Source organism: Oryx dammah, unplaced genomic scaffold (assembly GCF_014754425.2).
Source record: "Oryx dammah isolate SB20612 unplaced genomic scaffold, SCBI_Odam_1.1 HiC_scaffold_1, whole genome shotgun sequence".
NCBI classification, from domain to species: domain Eukaryota; kingdom Metazoa; phylum Chordata; class Mammalia; order Artiodactyla; family Bovidae; genus Oryx; species Oryx dammah.
Window position 1 is genome coordinate 63,023,366 of NW_024070185.1, and position 20,592 is coordinate 63,043,957.

Consider the following 20,592-nt stretch of genomic DNA (forward strand, 5'->3'; position numbering starts at 1 on the left):
TTTTATTATTATTATTATTCAGGTTTATCTTGTGGTTCTATAAAACTTTCCCCAAACCAAACAAAACCCCAAAAAAGTATTGATAAGTCCAGTATCCGTATTTTCTTTTATCTCTTTGAAGATATTAATGATGGATTGTTGATACTGTCTTCTATACACCTTTTGGTTTTTCCAAGGTGTTTTCTTCTGTTTGGGTCAGTTTCTGCATTTCATATTACTTTCCTGAAATGTTGGATCAAGCTCATGCTCTGTATAAAAGCAGCACTGAAAGCTGATAGGAAGCTTTGTGCACGTGAATGGAGCTTATCTTCCACTGCAGTCTAAGGGTGAAGTAACTGGATTGCTTCCTTGGGGAACCACGGATGTCTCTCTTTAGGCTTTTCTTCTTGGGCTGAAGACTCTTCTGGTCTCTTACCTGGAGGACTGTGTAAAGTCACTGGTCGTGTTCTGGGGAGAAAGTTTACTGCCTTAGCATTTAGTGTGTTGTCAATGTGGAATTTTGCCCTTAGTTCCCCAAGATGGGAATCTCTTCTGCTCTCTCAGGTTGAAACCTCTTGTCTTCTGTTGGGATGGGGTGGGATGGTCACCCAGCTGCGTGAAGTTGGGGCAGGGCAGCTATCTGGGTTCCTAGCTTCTTTGGCTGATTCTATTTTTACCCTGAACTTCACCCCAGGGATACAGGATATAAGTTAATTCCTCAGTTTTGGGGGCCACTTCCTGTGAGTCAGGTTCTCTTTGCCTTGCACAGCTCTGTTTGAGGATTCAGCTTTCTCAGGCTGCCAAGTAAATCCTCCCTTATCCATCTGCTCTCCAGCTACTGGCACCAGTATCCTGCTGATGGGAATTTAGGTCATCTACTCATTTGCTATTACAAATAATGCTGAAACAGAAATACTTGTATGGTGTTTAAAAAGAAAATTTACAGGTAGACGAGATGGCTGGATGGCATCACCGACTCGAAGGACGTGAGTCTGAGTGAACTCCGGGAGTTGGTGATGGACAGGGAGGCCTGGCATGCTGCGATTCATGGGGTCGCAAAGAGTCGGACATGACTGAGCAACTGAACTGAACTGAAAGATTATTATCCAGGTCATTGAAACGTGGTGCATGCACTAATGATCTTTCTTTTCTTGTAGGCCTTGAGAGTAATGGCTAAAATTATGAGAGAATGTTGGTATGCCAATGGAGCAGCTAGGCTTACAGCTTTGCGGATTAAGAAAACATTGTCACAACTCAGTCAGCAGGAAGGCATCAAAATGTAAATTCTGTGGCTTTGCCTGAACTCTACTTCTTCAGATCTGCTCCTGGGTTTTAATTTGGGAGGTCATTTGTTCTACCTCACTGAGAGGGAACAGAAGGATATTGCTTCCTTTTACGACGATGTAACAAGGTGAACTAAAACATCCCAGGATTTCTTCAGACCCAGGAAACCGCCATGTCGGGTCCTTTCTGTGCACTATGAACGCTTCTTTCCCAGGACAGTTACAAAATGTTGTGTAGTCTACCTTTATTTTTTATTAACACAAAACTTGTTTTTTTTACATGATTGCTGGTCTTAACTTTAGGTAACTGCTGTGCTGGAGATCATCTGTAAGGGTAAAGGAGCTGGACGGCTGAGTTATAGGAAACATTTCTTATTTTTAAAGAAAGTCATTTCTCCTGGTTAGTACATTCTCAGAGGATTCTGAACCACTAAAGAGTTTCTTTGATTTAGACTTTGAATGTACTGTTCTATAATTTTCAGGATCTTAAAACTAACACCTATAAACTCTTATCTTGAGTCTAAAAATGACCTCATATAGTAGTGAGGAACATAATTTATGCAATTGTATTTTGTATATTATTGTTCTTTCACATATTCAGAACATTACATGCCTTCAAAATGGGATTGTACTATACCAGTAAGTGCCACTTCTGTGTCTTTCTAATGGAAATGAGTAGAATTGCTTAAAGTCTCTGTGTGTGTTAAACCTGTCATGTTTTAATTCAAAAGTTTATTTACCTGGATAACCCAGACTTACTCTGTTTTGTTTTCTGGAAGAGTTTTTCTGGTATGTTCTTTGGTATTCCATTTTGAAAATGCCTTTCTCCTACCAAAATGTGCTTAAACCACTAAAGAAATGAAATGGCATTAATTGGTAAATTGTAGTCATGGTCATAATTAAGTATTCTCATCCAGTTTTTGCATTTTAATTGTATTGTCTAAGTACACTTTAAAAAAATCAAGTGGCACTCTTGATGCTTATAGTACTTTAATAACTTAAAATCCGTAGCATACAGACAAATTTTTCTAAAAGGGAAAATTTGTCTAGCTGCTTGTGAAAAGTTGTTTGGCATTCTGTAAGCCATTTTTTTCTTTATCTGATCAAAGACAGTGTTATTTTTTTAAGAAATGAATTACGTTTAAAATTAGAATATGGTTAATGTTAAATAGGCTTTTTTCTAGGAAGGTAAAGGTAGTTGATAATTTGAATAGTAACAGGTATTTGAGAGTCACATTGTTGTGTAGGAGTCACTGTTCTGTGGACTTTGTCTTTGTAGCTAAGGTTAGAGTCAGTGTGGTTTTGAGGTCGCATTACACTTTGAGGAAGGCAGCTTCTAATTCAGTCTTTCCTTCTCTGTGCAGATATTGCAACTGCCTAATTTATATGGCTATGGAGTGAATTTGGGGCACCTTCAGTATTTGGGAAAGTGATAGCTAAGGCATATTCCAAGGATAGATTCTCCATTTATAGATGTTTATGGTGAAATTAAATGTTTAAAGCAAATCTGTCATGGCCTTCTCACATTAAGTTGAAAGTAGCTTATAATAACTGGTTTTACTTCCAGTGCTAAAAGTCTTTGCAGGATTTTTACAATTTTTCAAAGTCCTCTTTATCACTGTGATCTTAATCTGAGGGAGGAAAGTCTATCATAGCTGTGAGGCAAGACGTCCTTATAGAGCTATCAATTTCCTGATGAAAGGGTCAGAATAACCTTTACAGTATTTTGGTCAGTAAGAGATAGTGGCCATTTATGCTGACTGAGCTGCATTCTGATAACGTCTTATTTCTTATAAATAGAATAAATTTGAAAGACTATTTGGTCTTAAAGCCAAAGTAATTTTAGAATGAATGACATACTTCATAGGAATTTAGTGTCAATTTCACGTGTTTAAAAACAACATGGGGAAAATATTGTTTAGAGGTTAATATTTTGAGTCCAAATTTGAGTTTTTTCTGTAGTTACCATGATTTCATCAAAGCAAATGAGTGAGTTTGAGAGGTTTGTTTTATAATTGTGTTACATTTCCTGTTTAATAACCTCTAGCTCTATGATCAGGTACTTTTTTTTTTTTTTTGGCCATTTATAAGCCTTCCAGATCTGCTTTATGAAATCCAGGGGACCAATGCATGTAATCACTAAAACTATTTTTATATAATTTTAAGAACATACCAAAAGTTCTTGTCTGATTTAAAGTTGTGATACATGATTTCTCAGTTTCATATAAGGTAATCAACTTTTGCTGAAGATATTCTTTATTAAGTAAAAAAAAAAAAAATGAGTTACAATTTTACTGTTCAGCCTAAATGGATAAAATCTACTTTTGATGAATCAGGGAACTTTTTAAAAGTTGGAATTTAGTTCTAAATTGGGTTTACATGTTACGCTAGCTAATTCCTTTTTTTTTTTTCCCGACTAACGATGGTTTGACAAACCCCAATTGGCTAGTATTGAAAATGAAAGTAACTGAAAATATTTACGGATCATGATTGCTGTGGCTATTTCTGCAGAAAAATTTGACTGGAGAAATATATTTAAAAACACAAGCCTTTGTGTTTATACTATCTTCAGACGCTCACTTTCCAAGGTTCAACTTGGCTAAAGTATCCCTTCAGGCAGATTGTCTGTCAGTACCCCCAGAGGAACGGGGATGAGGGGTACATATGGCTTACTGGGGTGTAGACATCCCTGGTCTTTTCTTCACACCCTTAGCTCGCTCTCTCCCAAACTGCCTTCCTGTTGGTCCTGCCTCTGAGTGGGCTGGCAGCAAGGGGTAGCTCTGGCAGTGGGAGTTGTGCCAGAAGCAATGGCCAGTTGTATCTTCCACAGGACAGGGTCCAAAGAGCTGAGCCTGTAGTTATGCTGTAATGATCGTGCTCAGGAAGTGCCTTGAGTCAGGATACAGTGCCATGGTCAGCAAGAACTCCAAATTTCTATTCTTAAAAAATTCAGTGGTCACTTGGCCATTCTGCTGCTCATGCCTGAGTTACCTTTTCCCCCCTCTACCTTAAAGAATTGTCACATACAGAGTATTTTGTAAAACAAGATGGTGAAGTGCTAATTAAAACTCAAAACATGAGGATCCCATTAGACATGTCATATCAAGAGTTTTTATTTTTACCCCTCCAATGAAAGAGTGATTGTTAGTAAACTATTTCTTGACCATGCAGTGTTCTGGCTCCACATGCACATGGTGAGAGTCCAAATAATAGTTCTGTCACAGCTTGGCAGAAAAATGCCAGTTCAGATGTTTGTGAGATTCTAAAAAATAGCTCATGACGTGTCCTGCAGCATCTTGTGTCTGTTTTGGAATGCTGCGATTCCCATGGGCCCTCTCCAGAAATGCTGGACTTCTAGGACATTCTGTGGATTGTCAGTATATTTAAACTTTTAACCCTATTATGCAGTCTTATTTGTAACTGTAAACTTAAAAAAAAAAGTGGTTAACAACATTCAACCAGTTTCTTAAAAGCTTAAAAAGAACTTCAGTGAATGTTTTTTATTTTTAAGCAAGGTTTGTGAATTGAGGATCATGAACTGTGTTTTGATATCCCTTTTTCACATTGTGCCAATGGAATGGGGTGTTTGATATTTCTTTATATGTCAAGGAGATGCTTCAAAACGTCAATTGCTTTAAACTTCAATTACCTCTCAAGAGACCAAGGTACATTTACCTCATTGTATATATGATGTTTAATATTTGTCAGAGCATCCTCCGGGTTTGCAGGTTTATTTCTATAAAGTATGAGTATTATGTTGCAAAATTACTCAAATGGTACTGTATTGTTTATATTTGTACCCCAAATAACATCTATACTTTGTTTTCTGTATTTTATTGTATTTGTGCAAAATTCTTCTGGCTTTATCACTGTAATCTCTGCCCCTTTAAGATGTGTACAGAAAATGTCCATATAAACTTTCACTTACATTGGATGATTTTGAGAAACCTGTAAAGAGGTGAGGAAAACGAAAACTGCAATTCCCCATAAGTTTTTTAAAATTGTATACTGTATTTGTAGTAATATTCTGAATGAACTGTAAATAGGAGGTAGAAGAATAATGCTATGTCAAGTCCTAACACTACAGTAGAAAAATGGAAGCAATGCAAATAAATTACTTTTTTTCCCAAGTGATAGTGGCATAATTTAAAATAAAGGGTGTATATTGGAGAGAGTCCTGCTATTATGAAATGTAACTGATATAAATACAGACTAGAATCTTTGGATGACTGCTTGGTACAAGTTACAGTATTAGAGTGTGTTTGAGACTTGCCCACCTGTCCAAGGGTGCATCTTTCTGTGTAGAAGCTTCTTTCCACATGCTTGTGGGTGGCTAATCTGTTGGTGGTCACGAAGTGACATGTCTACACATGAACTGCTTTGTCTCTGGCTCAGCAATCTGCTAAGTTTGTGTTAAAGTTTTTCAATGATTTCCAAAGAAAATTTAAAGTATTTTCATCTTCTTTCCAAATTTTTCCTAAATTAAGAATTGTGAGAAATAATTTGTAGAAATAAGTTTTTTGTTTTTGAGTTTGTTTGAACAGTCAGTCTCCTGAGAGATAATTGACTGATAAGAGAACTGAGGAAGTAGTGATAGAGAGGGGAGATGGCATCCCCAAGCCCACAACATACTCTGGGTGAGGTTTTGCAGATTGGATTGTTCTTGCATTAAAGACTAGTCACCTCAATTCAGAGACCAGATTTAGCGATTTTATTTTTCTTCATAATAAAGGCAGAAGTAGAGCTTTTTCCAGAAGAAAGTGAGATTACTTTTAAAACATCATAGATTCAGAGAAAACAGAACTAGCTTTGTCTTTTCATCACCTCTTCAGCCCTTGGGGTTTTCTGATCTGGAAAAAGTGATACTACCTATATGGCCCAATAGACAGATCCTGCAACTCTGTACTTTATTTCATAATTGAGAACTTAGAAAACATTGGAGCTATTCTGAAAAATGAGTAGAAAAATTAGATGTTATAAAAGCAAGGGCTCAGTCATGTATGACTTTTAAGGGTTAGAAAATATTCAATTAAATAATATTAAATCATTGTGAAAAAGTTCTTAATGTGAGATGGAAAACAAGAAACTAAGATGACTATTTTCTTTCCTAATACAAAAGAACAGAATTATAATAGGACATTGGCAACTTAAGTATTTCAAAGAAGAGAAAGGAAACAAAGGCTGTCGAGAATGATAGGATTTGGATACAACTAAACCAGCTCTCAAAAAGAGAGGTGGGAAAAAAAAGCAGCACATGTGAAAAAATGAAATTAAGATCATCCCTTAATGCCATACACAAAAATAAGCTCAAAATGGATTACAGATCTAAATGTTAGACCGAACACTATAAAACTCAGAGGAAAACATAGGCAGAACACACTATGACATAAATCACAGCAACATCTTCAATCCATCTCCCAGAATAACAGAAATAAAAACAAACAAATGGGACCTACTTAAACTCAAAAGCTTTTCCACAGCAAAGGAAACAATAAGCAAAACGAAAAGACTACCCACAGATTGGCAGAAAATATTTGTAAGTGATGTTACTGATAAGGGATTAGTCTCCAAATTTTACAAACAGCTAATGACACTTAATAGCATCAAAACAACCGACTTAAAAGGCAGAAGCCCTGAATAGACATGGCTCTCAAGAGGACATACTGATGGACAGCAGGCACATGGAAAGGTGTTCAACACCGTTCCTTATCAGAGAAATGCAAATCAAAGCTACAATGAGAAATCACCTCACCCAGGCAGAATGGCTATCATCAAAACCCTACAAACAACAAATGCTGGAGAGGGTGCAAAGCGAAGAGAACCCTCCTGTCCTGTTAGTAGGAATGTAAACTGGTACACGAACTATGGAGAACAGTATGGAGGTTCCTTAAAAAACTAGAGCTACCATATGATCCTGCAATCCCACTCCTGGGCATATATCCAGAGAAAAACATGACCCCAAAAGATACATGCACCCCAATGTTCACTGCAGCACTGTTTACAACAGCCAAGAGAGGGAGACCACCTAAACGTCCACTGGACATTCAGGCATGGCGGCTCACTCCGTGCGCCTGGAGAATCCCACGGGCAGAGGAGTCTGGCATCAATGGTCCCCAGGGACACAAAGAGCTGGACACAACTGAAGTCACAGCACACACGCACATGATGAATATTACAATAATAGCACAAGAGAGTGGGTAGGAGATGCAGCTATGCTGGAACAAATACTCTGCTTACACTAGCATTAATCTGAAGATTGTGGTTAACTAAAATCCTGCAGTCCATAGAACCACCACTAACACACTCAAAATACAGTTTAAAAAATCTAAACGGCACACTAAAAAAGTTTTAACACAGAAGAAGGCAGCAACAGAAAGATGGAGATGCAAAAACATATGAGACATTTGGAAAACAGTAAAATGGTAGCCATAAATCAAATCAAACCATGCCAATAATTTCATTAAAAATGACTGGACTAAATACTTGAACCAAAAGAAGAAATTGTTACAATGGATTAAAAAAAGCAAGACTTAACTATATGGTGTCTACAAGAGAAACTTTGGATTCAAAGACAAATAGCACAAAAGTAACAGTATGAAAAATATACACCATGCCAATAGTAACCATAAGCCAGAGCCAGAATGGATATACTGATGTCAGACAAAGTGGGACTGGAAATAAACTAGAAATAGAGGACATTTCAAATGATAAATGGTCAGTATATCAGGGAGATATATTACTCTACCAAACGGGTTCACTCATGTGCACTCAGTAAAGCTAATCTAGTAGCTTTAATCTAATGACAGTAGGTTGTGGTGAAGAAAATTCCAGTGTTTATTGTGAGGCACCCACTGTGGGGACAAGTAAGAATGGTAGCTCATGCCTGAATGACCCAAACTCCCCAATGGATTCTAAGGAGGACAAAGTGAGGGAAAGGGTCACAGGATTATTGATCAGCTCATGCACAGTTCTGGTTGGTTAGTGGTGAGCCAACAGGGTGATGTTTGGGGACTCTCCATCATCAACTTTCTGCTTCCAAGCTGTCTGGAGCCTACATGCCTGTGGTCAGCATGTAGTTAACTTCCTCCAACTAGTTGTTGTGAAAGTAAAAGTCACTCAGTCATGTCCGACTCTGCAACCCCTTTGGAATTCTCCAGGCCAGAATACCGGAGTGGGTAGCTGTCCCCTTCTCTAGAGGATCTTCCCAACCCAGGCATCGAACCCAGGTCTCCCACATTGCAGGCAGATTCTTTACCAGCTGAAGCCCAGAATACTGGAGTGGGTCGCCTATCCCTTTTCCAGTGGATCTTCCCGACCCAGGAATCAAACCAGGGTCTCCTGCTTTGCAGGAGGATTCTTTACCAACTGAACTATCAGGAAGTCCTAGATATTAATGTACCTAAATAGCTGCACCTAAAAACAAATATGTGGAGAAAAAAGTGACAGAATTGAAAGGAGAAATGGATAATTCACCAATAACATTTGGAGATACCACATTCTCAATAACTCACAGAACTTGAAAAAAAAGCAAAAAAGAAAATGTCATCGCCCAACCTGTCCTGACATTTGTATATCAACCACCACAGCAAAACATACATTCGTTAAAACTCCACATGGAACATTCTCCAGGGAAAGACCACATGCTGTCTTGCTCTAGGTGAGTGTGAGTGATCACATCATCGTGATTATCTGAGTCATGAAGATCTTTTTTGTACAGTTCTTCTGTGTATTCTTGCCATCTCTTCTTAATATCTTCTGCTTCTGTTAGGTCCATACCATTTCTGTCCTTTATTGAGCCCATCTTTGCAGGAAGAACATGCAAAGACACATATTAATCAAACTCACAAAAATTAAAGACAAAGAAAAATATTAAAGGCAATAAGAGAAAAAAAAATCAACAAATAGTGTACAAGAGAATCCTCATAAGGCTATCAGCTGACCTTTCAGCGAAAACTCTGCAGGCCAGATATAAGTGGCACACTATATTTAAAGTAATGAACAGGAGAAATATTACAACCAAGAATACTCCACTCAGCAAGGCTCTCATTCAGATTTGACAGAGAAAGCAAAAGTTTTACAAAAAAAAAGCTAAGAGAATTCAGCACCACCAGACCAGTTACACAACAAATCCTAAAGGTGGGATTGTTCTTCCCAACAGAAAGCTGGAAAACTTCTCTAGGTAGAAAAGAAAGGGCCACAACTAGAAACAAACAAAAAAATTACAAATGAGAAAGCTCACCATGAAAAGCAAACATAAAGATAGGAAATCATCCACACACAAATATATTAAAATCAGCAATTTTGAGGAGAGTACAAATGCAGAATACTGGAAACGCATTGTAAATTAAGAAATCAGCAACTTAAAACCAATTTTGTAGATACATAGACTTCTGTATCAAAACCTCATGGGAACCACAAACCAAAAATCTACAATAGATACACACACACAAAAATGCAATCCAAATACAATACTTAAGATAAATGTCAAATCATAAGAGAACAGAATAAGAGAAGAAAAAAGATATATAAAAACAACAAAATGACAATTAGAACATATATATAAATACTGCCTTAAATATAAGTAGATTAAATTTTCCAACCAAAAGACAGAGACTGGCTGAATGGATACAAAAACAAGACCCACATATATACTATCTATAAGAGACCCACTTCAGATCTAGGGACACATACAGACTGAAAGGGGAGGGACAAAGGTATTCCACGCAAATGGAAATCAAAAGAAAGCTGAAGTACCAACACTTATATCAGACAAAATAGACTTTAAAATAAACATTGTTATTAGAGACAAAGAAGGACACTACATAATGATCAAAGGATCAATCCATGAAAAAGATATAATGAGTGTAAGTATATATGCACTCAAAGGAGCACCTCAATATTTAAGGCAAATTATCCATAAAAGGAGAAATTGACAGTAACACAATAATAAAGAGGGACTTTTAACACTTCACATTCATGAATGAACAGATCATCCAGAGAGAAAGTCAATATGGAAACACAGGCTTTAGATAACATAGTAGATTTAAACTTAATTGATATTTATGGAACATTCCATCTGAAATCAGCAGAATACAATTTCTCCTCAAGTGCACAGAGAACACTCTCCAGGATTGATCACATCTTGGGCCAGAAATCGAGCCTTGATAAATTTAAGAAAATTGAAGTCATACAAAGCATCTTTCCAAACACAGTGATATGAGATTAGAAATCAATCGCACACACAAAAATGTAACTAACAACACATGGAGGCTAAATAATGTGTTGCTAACAACCAATGGATCACTGCAGAAATCAAAGAGGAAATTAAAAAAGATACCTAAAGACAAATGAAAACAAAAGCAGGATGATCCAAAACCTGTGGGACTCAGCAAAAGCAGTTCTAAGAGGGAAGCTTATAGCAATACAATATTACCTCATGAAACAAGAAAAATCTCAAATAAACAACCTAACCTTACACCTAAAGCAACCAGAGAAAGAAGAACAAACAAAACCCCAAATTAGTAGAAGGAAAGAAATCATACAGATCACAGCAAAAATAAAAGATAAAAAAACAAGAGAAACGTCAGTGAAACTAAAAGTTGGTTCTTTGAAAAGATAAATGAAATGGATAAACCTTTAGCCAGACTCATTAAGAAAAAGAGGGTACAAATCAATAGAATTAGAATTGAAAAAGAAGTTACAATGAACACCACAGAAATACAAATGAGCATAAGAGACTACAAGCAACTATATGCCAATACAGTGGACAACTTAGAAATTGACAAATTCTTAGAAAGCTACGATCTCTCAAGACTGAACCAAGAAGAAACAGAAAATATGAACAGATCAATCGCAAATACCGAAATTGGAACTGTGATTTTAAAACTTCCATCAAACAAAAATCCGGGACCAGATGGCTTCACAGAAAAGTTCTACTAAACATTTAGAGACTATGTAACAACTATCCTTTGGAGAAGGCAATGGCACCCCACTCCAGTACTCTTGCCTGGAAAATCCCATGGACGGAGGAGCCTGGTGGGCTGCAGTCCATGGGGTTGCGAAGCGGACACTACGGAGTGACTTTACTTTCACTTTTTACTTTCATTCATTGGAGAAGGCAATGGTGCCCCACTCCAGTGTTCTTGTCTGGAGAATCCCAGGGATGGGGGAGCCTGGTGGGCTGCCATCTATGGGGTCTCACAGAGTCAGACACGACTGAAGTGACAGCAGCAGCAGCAACAACTATCCTTATGAAGCTATTCCCCAAAAAACTATGAAAACTTATTAACCCATTTCAAAAGCAGAGGAAGGAACACTCCCAAACCCACTCTATGAGGCCACCATCACTCTGATACCAAAACCAGACAAAGATACCTCAAAAAAAGAAAATTACAGGTCAATAACACTGATGAACATAGACACAAAAATACTCAACAAAATACTAGCAAACTGAATCCAACAATATATTAAAGGGATCATGCACCATGATCAAGTGGGATTTATCCCATGGATGAATGGATTTTTCAATACCTGCAAATCAATCAATGTGATACACTACACCAACAAACCAAAGAATAAAAACCATATGATCATTTCAACAGATGCAGAAAAAACTTTTCACAAAATTCAGCACCAACTTACATAAAAAACTCTCAAGAAAGTGGGCATAAAGGGAACATACCTCAACATGTTCAGTTGCAAACACCTCAACATAAAGGCCATATATGACAAACCTACAGCTGATATTATACTCTATGGTGAAAAGCTGAAAGCATTTCCTCTAAGATCAGGAACAAGACAAGGATGCCCACTCTTGCCACTTTTATTCAACATAGTTTTGGAAGTCCTAGGCACAGCAATCAGAGAAGAAAAAGAAATAAAAGGAATCCAAACTGGAAAGGAAGAAGCAAAACTGTCACTATTTGCAGATGATGTGATACTATACATAGAAAATCCTAAAGATGCTATGAGAAAACTATCAGAGCTCATCCATGAATTTGGTAAAGTTGCAAGATAAAATATGAATCCATGGAAATCTCTTGCATTTCTATACGACAATGAAAGATGAGAAACAGAAATTATGGAAACAATCCCATTGACCATCATAACAAAAAGAATAAAATACCTAGGAATAAAACTGTGTAAGCAGGCAAAAGATGTGTACTCTGAAAACGATATGACAATGAAAAGACAGTTCAAAATCTATGGGCTGCAGCAAAAGCAGTTCTAAGAGAGAAGTAAATAACAATACAACCTTATTTTAGGAAAGAAGAAAAGTCTCAAATAAACAAATCAGCTTTACACCTAAAGCAACTAGAGAAAGAACAAACCAAACCCAAAGTTAGTAGAAGAAAATAAACATCAGAGTAGAAACAAATGCAAATAGAGAAAGAAAACAACAGAAAAGATCAATGAAACTAAAAGCTGGTTCTTTGAAAAGGCAAACAAATTTCATAAACTTTTAGCCAGACTCATCAAGGAAAAAGGGAGAGTGCTCAAATTAATAAAATCAGAAATGAAAAAGAAGTTACAACTGACACCACAGAAATACAAAGGCTGTTAAGAGACTACTAAGAGAGCTATATACCAATAAAATGGACAACCTAGAAAAAATGGACAAATTCTTAGAAGGTACAACCTTCCAAGGGTAAACCAGGAATAAATGGAAAATATGAACACATCAATCACAAGTAATGAAATTGAAACTCTGATTTAAAAACTTCCAACAAACAGGAAGTCCAGGACCAGATGGCTTCATAGGAAAATTGTATCAAATATTTAGGGAAGAGTTACACCTATTGTTCTGAAACTCTTTCAAAAAATTGCAGAGAAAGGAACACTCCCTACCTCACCCTATGAGGCCACCCAAACCAAGATACACCCAACCTGATACCCAAACCAAGCAAAGATGATACAAAAAAGAAAATTATTGGCCAGCATCACTGATGAACATAGATGCAAAAATTCTCAAAAAGATACTTCCAAACCCTGAATCCAACAATATTAATACATTAAAAGGATCATATACTACATTCAAGTGGGATTTATCCTAGAGATACATGATTTTTCAATAAATGCAAATCAGTGTGATATACCACATTAACAAACAGAAGAACAAAAACCATATGAACATATGATCATCTCAATAGATGCAGAAGAAGCTTTAGGTAAAATTCAGCACTGATTTAGGATAAAAACTCTGCAAAAAGTGAGCACAGAGGGAACTTACCTCAACATAATAAAGACCATATATGACAAACCCACAGCTAACATCATTATCAGTGATGAAAATCTGAAAGCAGTCCCTCTAAGATCAGGAACAAGGCAAGGATGTCCACTTTCACTGCTTTTATTCAATATAGTTTTGGAAGTCCTAGTCATTGCAAACAGACAAGAAAAAGAAATTAAAGGAATCCAAATTGGAAAAGTAAAATTGTCACAGTTTGCAGAAGACAAGACACTATACATAGGAAATCCTAAAGGTGCTATCAGAAAACTATCAGAGTTCTATAAATTTTGTGAAGTTGCAGGTCACAAAATTAATACACAGAAATCTCTCACATTCCTACACAATAACAATGAAAGATCATAAAGGGAAATTAAAGAAATAATCCTACTTAACCATTATATCAAAAATAAATAAATTAATTAATTTAAAAAATACCCAGGAATAAAGCTACCTGAGGAGGCAAAAGAACTATACTCTGAACTATAAGGTGCTGGATGAAAGAAATTAAAGATGACACAAACAGATGGAATGATATACCATGTTCTTGGATTGGAAAAATCGGTATTATCAAAATGACCATATTACCCAAGGCAATCTACAGATTCGGTGCAATCTGTATCAAGTTATCAATGACATTTTTCACAGAACTTGAATAAAAACTTTTACAATTTGTATGGAAACACAACCCCCCCATCCCAAATAGTCAAAGCAGTCCTGAGGAAGAAAAATGGAGCTGGAGTAATCATGCTCCCTGACTTAAGACTATACTACAAAGCTATAGGAATTAAAACAGAAATATAGATCAATGGAACAGGATAGAATGTCCAGAAAAAAACCCACGCATCTATGGTCAATTAATCTATGACGAAGATGGCAAGACCACACAGTGGAGAAAAAACAGTATCTTCAATAAGTGGTAATGCAAAAACTGGACAGCTACATGTAAAAGAATGAAATTAGAACATTCTCTTAACACTATACACAAAAATATACTCAGAACAGATTAAATACCTAAATGTAAGGCTGGACATTATAAACTTAGAGGAAAACATAGGCAGAACACTCTTTGACATAAATCTCAGCAAGATCTTTTTCGGTTCACCTCCTAGAATAATGAAAATAAAAATGAACAAATAGTAGCTAACTAAACTGAAAAGCTTCCGCACAGCAAATGAAACCTAAACAAACTGAAAAGAATGGAATAAGATATTTGCAAATGAACAGCCAACAGGGATTAATCTCCAAAATAAACAGCTCACACAGCTATATGTCAAAAAAAAAAAAAAACAGAAAAATGGGCATAAGATCTAAATAGATATTTCTCCAAAGAAGACATACAGATGGTCAAAATATACATGAAAAGGTGCCTCTACATTACTAATTAGAGAAATGCAAATCAAAACCACAATAAAGTATTACATCTCACCAGTCAGAATGGCCATCATCAAAAAGTCTATAAACAATAAATGCTGGAGAAGGTGTGGAGAAAAGAGAAACCTCCTACATTACTGGTGGGAAGGTAAATTGGTTAAACTTCTGTGGAAAACAGTGTAGAGGTTCCTTGAAAAATGTATCTGGAAAAAAACCCGTAATTCTAAAAGACACATGCATTCTGATGTTCACTGCAGCATTACTTACAATAACCAGAACATGGAAGCAATCTAAATGTCCATGAACAGACGCCTGGAAAAAGAAGACATGGCACATATATGCAACGGAGTATTATTCAGCCATAAGAAAGCAAAATAATGCCAGTGGCAGCAACACTGATGGACCTAAAGATTATCATACCAAGTGAAGTCAGTCGAAGACAAACATATGGCATTGCAGCAGAGCAGGATGAGCACAGTCCTTAGCAGGCAACAGCCACTGCTGTGCCTCCTTACTCTGCTCACTGTAACTAGGCAGCAGGTCTTGCTCAGCCACTGCTCGGTGCCTCAGTGGGCCCTGCCCACCAGCAAGCGTCAATGAGGAACCACTGGGGAAGTAATTCAGTCAAGGGTCGGTGGTGTGGGGGGTCGTCAGGTAGAGAATGAGGCAAGAGGTAGATTCAGGCCTTCTCCTGGAGGCCCTCCAGCTTACTCAGCCCTGGGCCAGGGGGTGAGCTGGAGGGCCCAGGGAACAGACTGGGGACTACGTCCTTGAGGGCTCCCGAGTCCTTACTAAGGCCCTCCACTAGCCGTGGCCCAGGCCTTGTGGTGGCGGTGGACCTCTCACCCATCCCTGTCTCTGCAACCTAACAGCGATGGCTGTCTGGGTCACAATCTGTGGCCTGAGGAGGCTGAGGGTCAGCTGGGCTGCGTGCACGGCTCCCTCAGGGATGACAGCTGGGCAGGATGTGGGAACGTGGCTCTGAAGGAGCTGCCAGCTGAGATCTGCCTCCTCTTAGCCAGGCCTGGGACCTTGGAGGGTGAAAGCTGTGCCTTGGGACTTTGCCCTTTCCCGTCGGGAGAGAGAACAACATTTATCCGGAAGAGATTTATAGGAACATTGTTACTTGACCACGACTGGACCTCAAGAACAAAGGATCTGACACCAAGAAGTCTGCAACAACTAATCATGTCCATCTCTCACCTTTCACTTTTAAGGGACTTGATGAAGGCATTTAGTAACTAACTTTGGTGTTCTCAGGGGATGAGGCACCCATCTCCTTGTATGAATCTGTAATAAATCTTTCTCTGTTCCAAACTAAATGTTTAGTATTGATGGGCCTCACTGTGTAGCTGACTACATGGACTTGTGATTTCAGTAACAGTATAATTCATAGGTGGAATCTAATTCAAAAACATGATACAAATTAACTTATTTATAAAACAGAAACAGACTTACAGATTTTGAAAGCAAATTTATGCTTACCAAAGGGGGAACATGGTGGTAGGGCATAAATTAGGAGTTTGTGTACACTTTACTAAATCTAAAACAGATAACCAACCAGACCCACTGCTGCACAGCACAGGGAACTCTACTCATTATTCTGTAATAATGCATCTGGGAGGAGAATCTGGAAAAAAACGAATATACCTATATGCATTACTGAATTGCTTTGCTGTACACCTGAAACACAACATTGTAAATCAACTATACTGCAATGGAATTTTAAAAACTTACTGTTAAAAATGAACCAAAGATTCAGCAAAAAAGTTTGCAAATCATATGTCTGATAAAAGAGAATTCCTGCAACTCAAGACAAATGATCCAATTTAAAAAGTCTTTAAAAATCTGATATTTCCCCAAAATACATGAATGGCTAATAAACAACTTCTTATGACTATCAATAAAATTAATACCATAATAAACAACCACTCCACACTAGAATGACTATAATAGTTTTTTTAAAAAAAGACAATGTAGGTGTTGGTGAGGATCAGAAACTAGAATCTTAATACATTGCATGAGTGAGTGCTCAGGCATGTCCAACTCTCTGCAATCCCATGGACCATGGCCTGCCAGTCTCCTCTATCCATGAAATTTTCCAAGCAAGAATACTGGAGTGGGTTGCCATTTCCTATGCCAGGGGATCTTCCCATCCCAGAGATTGAACCTGTGTCTCTTGCATCTTAATATTAATACACTGACAGAATGTAAAATGGTATACAGTCCCTTTGGAAAAGTTTCATTTTTGAAGAACAGTTCCTTCAAAAGTTAAATATAGATGGATAAGGATCAAGATAGAGTAAAATGATGTAAAGCTCACCTTCCCCCATGAACACATCAAAAATACATCGACATATATAAAGTTTTTCAGGGAAATTTACCTAGAAACTGGCAGAAGAACTACATGATCAAGGCTTAAAGAGATTCCCAAAGTAACTGGGTTGGACAAGGAAAAAAGCACTGGGTTGGGACCAATACTTCTGAAAGGAGTCTAAGAGGAAAAGAAAGACTGCAGAAGCAGACTCTTGTTCTGAAGAGTGAGTGGGTGGAGCCAGAGTCTGGGTATCTTAGGCTTGGGGTCCTACACAGAGGAGACAAGCATGCTTTGCTGATGAGAAAACCACTGGGACAGACAGAAAGGTTGGAAATCCTAGACTCTCCTTGCTAGGAGTGCAGATGCTGGCTTGCCGAAAGACAGGGCAAAGAGAGTCCCGCCCTAGTGGTTGCTTCCTCTCTGCATTCCCCAGTCTGAGCTGGGCAAAAACCCTTGCCCTACTCACTCCACACATAGCTTAGCAGAGTATCTAGGGTGACCAGGTCCTGGGAAAATACTTTATCTAGTGACACAGAGGCAGCCTGGGATGTGGTCCAGGAGGGGAGGTGGTGGACACTGTAGTCACTCAAACAGCTCCAGGAAAGCAGTGCTGACCTCCAACAGCAGTGCAAGCCACTTTCTTGCAACCACAATGCCACAAGCCCTGGTCCCAGCCTAGAGAATGCTCTGGCTCTGCTCACTCCATGACACAACCTTGCACTAAATCTGGGGAAACCACAAAGAGCAAAAGGCATGACTTTGAGCTATGACTGAGCAGAGTCTAAAGTACTTACACAGGCAGCACATCCAGCTCTGTAAGCACGCGAACATCACCGAGTTCACTGTTCCCTTCCTTTGAACCAAAGGCCCCAGTGTGGGGAGAAGGGAAAACACTTAAAGGGAACAGATCCTCCCTTAGTCTGACCCTCAGAGTTTCTATCCCAGCAACTTGGGAGTTGACCCATACCCCTGGCAGGGCTGCAGGAGACGTTGAGCAGAGAAGTCCCACCTCACACCCCGAGCAGGATTTAGCTCCTCCAACACTAGTCACACTCTCTCTCAAAGTGACAGTGGCCAGCAGATCCTGGCCAGGAAAGATGTGACTGGTGTCCACATCGAATCAAGACTCCACACCACTGACACGAGACACATGCTGTCTACACAGGGATATTCCCATACAAAAACACTTAGACCACAATAAATGTTTCACCTGAATTCACAGACACAGAGAAGAGAGAATGAAAAGGCAGAGGAACTACTCCCAGTAGAAAGAGCAAGGGAAAACCCTGGAAAACAGGGATAATCAATCTACCAGACACTTGAGTATAAAACAATTAATAATAAAAATGCTAACTGAATTAAGAATATTTATAAAAACACAGGTCATTTTAATGAGGAACTAGAAACTACAAAGACAACCTAATCAAAAATAGGTCATTCAGTTTCTGACATCAAAGCATTCTAGAAGCAATGAGGAGCTGACTCAATGACACAGAAGAACGCACAAGGCATTTTTAGGAAGAAAAAATAAAGGAAAGTCACCCAATTACAACAGAAGATAAACAAAAAATGAAAGCAACCAATGAGATTTATGGGGTAATATAAAATGTGCCAACATATGCTTAACAGGAGTTCCAGAAGGAGAAGAGAGAGAAAGAGAGAAAGGGGATAAAAAACTATTTGTAGAAATTTTGACTGAAAACTTTCCGAACCTAAAGAAGGAAACAGATAATGCAGGTCTAAGAAGCACAGAAGGTAACAAATAAGATGAACCCAAACAGGTCCAAGACATATCATAATTAAAACGGTGAAAGTTAAAGAGAGGATTCTAAAGGCAGCAAGGGATAAACAGAGTTAATTACAAGGGAACCTCCATAAGGCTATCAGCTGATTTCTCTGTAGAAATTTACAGGCCGGAAGGGGATGGTATGATACATTTAAACTCCTAAAAAGGAAAAACCTGCAACCTAGGATATTCTATCCAGCAGTACCATCATTTAGACTAGAAGGGAAGACAAAGAATTTATCAGACAAGCAAAAAACAAAAGACTTCAGCAATAGGACTGGGGAAACACTCTTGCAGGGCACCAACAAAACCTTGTGTGCACCAGGACCCAGGAGAAAGGAGCAGTGACCCCACAAGAGATTGACCCAGACTTGCTCTGAGTGTCCAGGAGTCTCAGGTGGGATGTGGGTCAGCGGTGGCCTGCTGCAGGGTCAGAACACTGAGGGCAGCAGTGCCTACATGGCACCTTTTGAAGGATGAAACCACCATCTTCATTACCTCCACCATAGTTTGGCCTCAGGTCAAACGACAGGGAAGGAGCACAGCCCTGCCCATCAACAGAAAATTGGATTAAAGATTTCCTGAGCATGGCCCCATGCCAAGGTAAGAGAAACCCAAGTAAGATGGTAAGTGTTGCAAGAGGGCATCAGAGGGCAGACACACTGAAACCATACTCACAGAAATCTAGTCAATCTAATCACACTAGGACCACAGCCTTGTCTAACTCAATGAAACCAAGCCATGCCTGTGGGGCAACCCAAGATGGGCGGGTCATGGTGGAGAGGCCTGACAGAATGTGGTCCACTGGAGAAGGGAATGGCAAGCCACTTCACTATTCTTGCCTTGAGAACCCCATGAACAGTAGGAAAAGGCAAAATGATAGGATACAAAAAGAGGAACTCCCCAGGTCAATAGGTGCCCAATATGCTACTGGAGATCAGTGGAGAAATAACTCCAGAAAGAATGAAGGGATGGAGCCAAAGCAAAAACAATACCCAGTTGTGGATGTGACTGGTGATAGAAGCAAGATCCGATGCTGTAAAGAGCAATATTGCATAGGAACCTGGAATGTCAGGTCCATGAATCAAGGCAAATTGGAAGTGGTCAAACAAGAGATGGCAAGGGTGAACATCGACATTCTAGGAATCAGCGAACTAAAATGGACTGGAATGGGTGAATTTAACTCAGATGACCGTTACATCTACTACTGCAGGCAGGAATCCCTCAGAAGAAATGGAGTAGCCATCATGGTCAACAGAAGAGTCCGAAATGCAGTACTTGGATGCAATCTCAAAAACTACAGAATGATCTCTGTTCATCTCCAAGGCAAACCATTCAATATCACAGTTATCCAAGTCTATGCCCCAACCAGTAACGCTGAAGAAACTGAACCTGAACATTTTTATGAAGACCTACAAGATCTTTTAGAACTAACACCCAAAAAAGATGTCCTATTCATTATAGGGGACTGGAATGCAAAAGTAGGAAGTCAAGAAACACCTGAAGTAACGGGCAAGTCTGGCCTTGGAATACGGAATGAATCAGGGCAAAGACTAATAGACTTTTGCCAAGAAAATGCACTGGTCATAGCAAACACCCTCTTCCAACAACACAAGAGAAGATTCTA

The 20,592-nt window shown here is 38.6% G+C and overlaps 1 protein-coding gene across 2 annotated transcripts in view; it reads left to right on the forward strand.

The window, feature by feature from the left end:
* TGFBR1 (transforming growth factor beta receptor 1) overlaps positions 1–5,392 on the forward strand; it is a 70,333-nt gene extending 64,941 nt beyond the window's left edge. Inside the window, exon 9 of one of the 2 annotated variants that reach the window (XM_040238878.1) lies at positions 1,137–5,392. In XM_040238878.1, coding sequence (XP_040094812.1) covers positions 1,137–1,262 — 126 coding nt within the window. In that variant the 3' untranslated portion in view covers positions 1,263–5,392. The remainder of the gene's footprint in view (positions 1–1,136) is intronic. The other variant, XM_040238888.1, reaches the window with a different exon arrangement.
* The last annotated feature ends 15,200 nt before the right edge of the window (positions 5,393–20,592 follow it).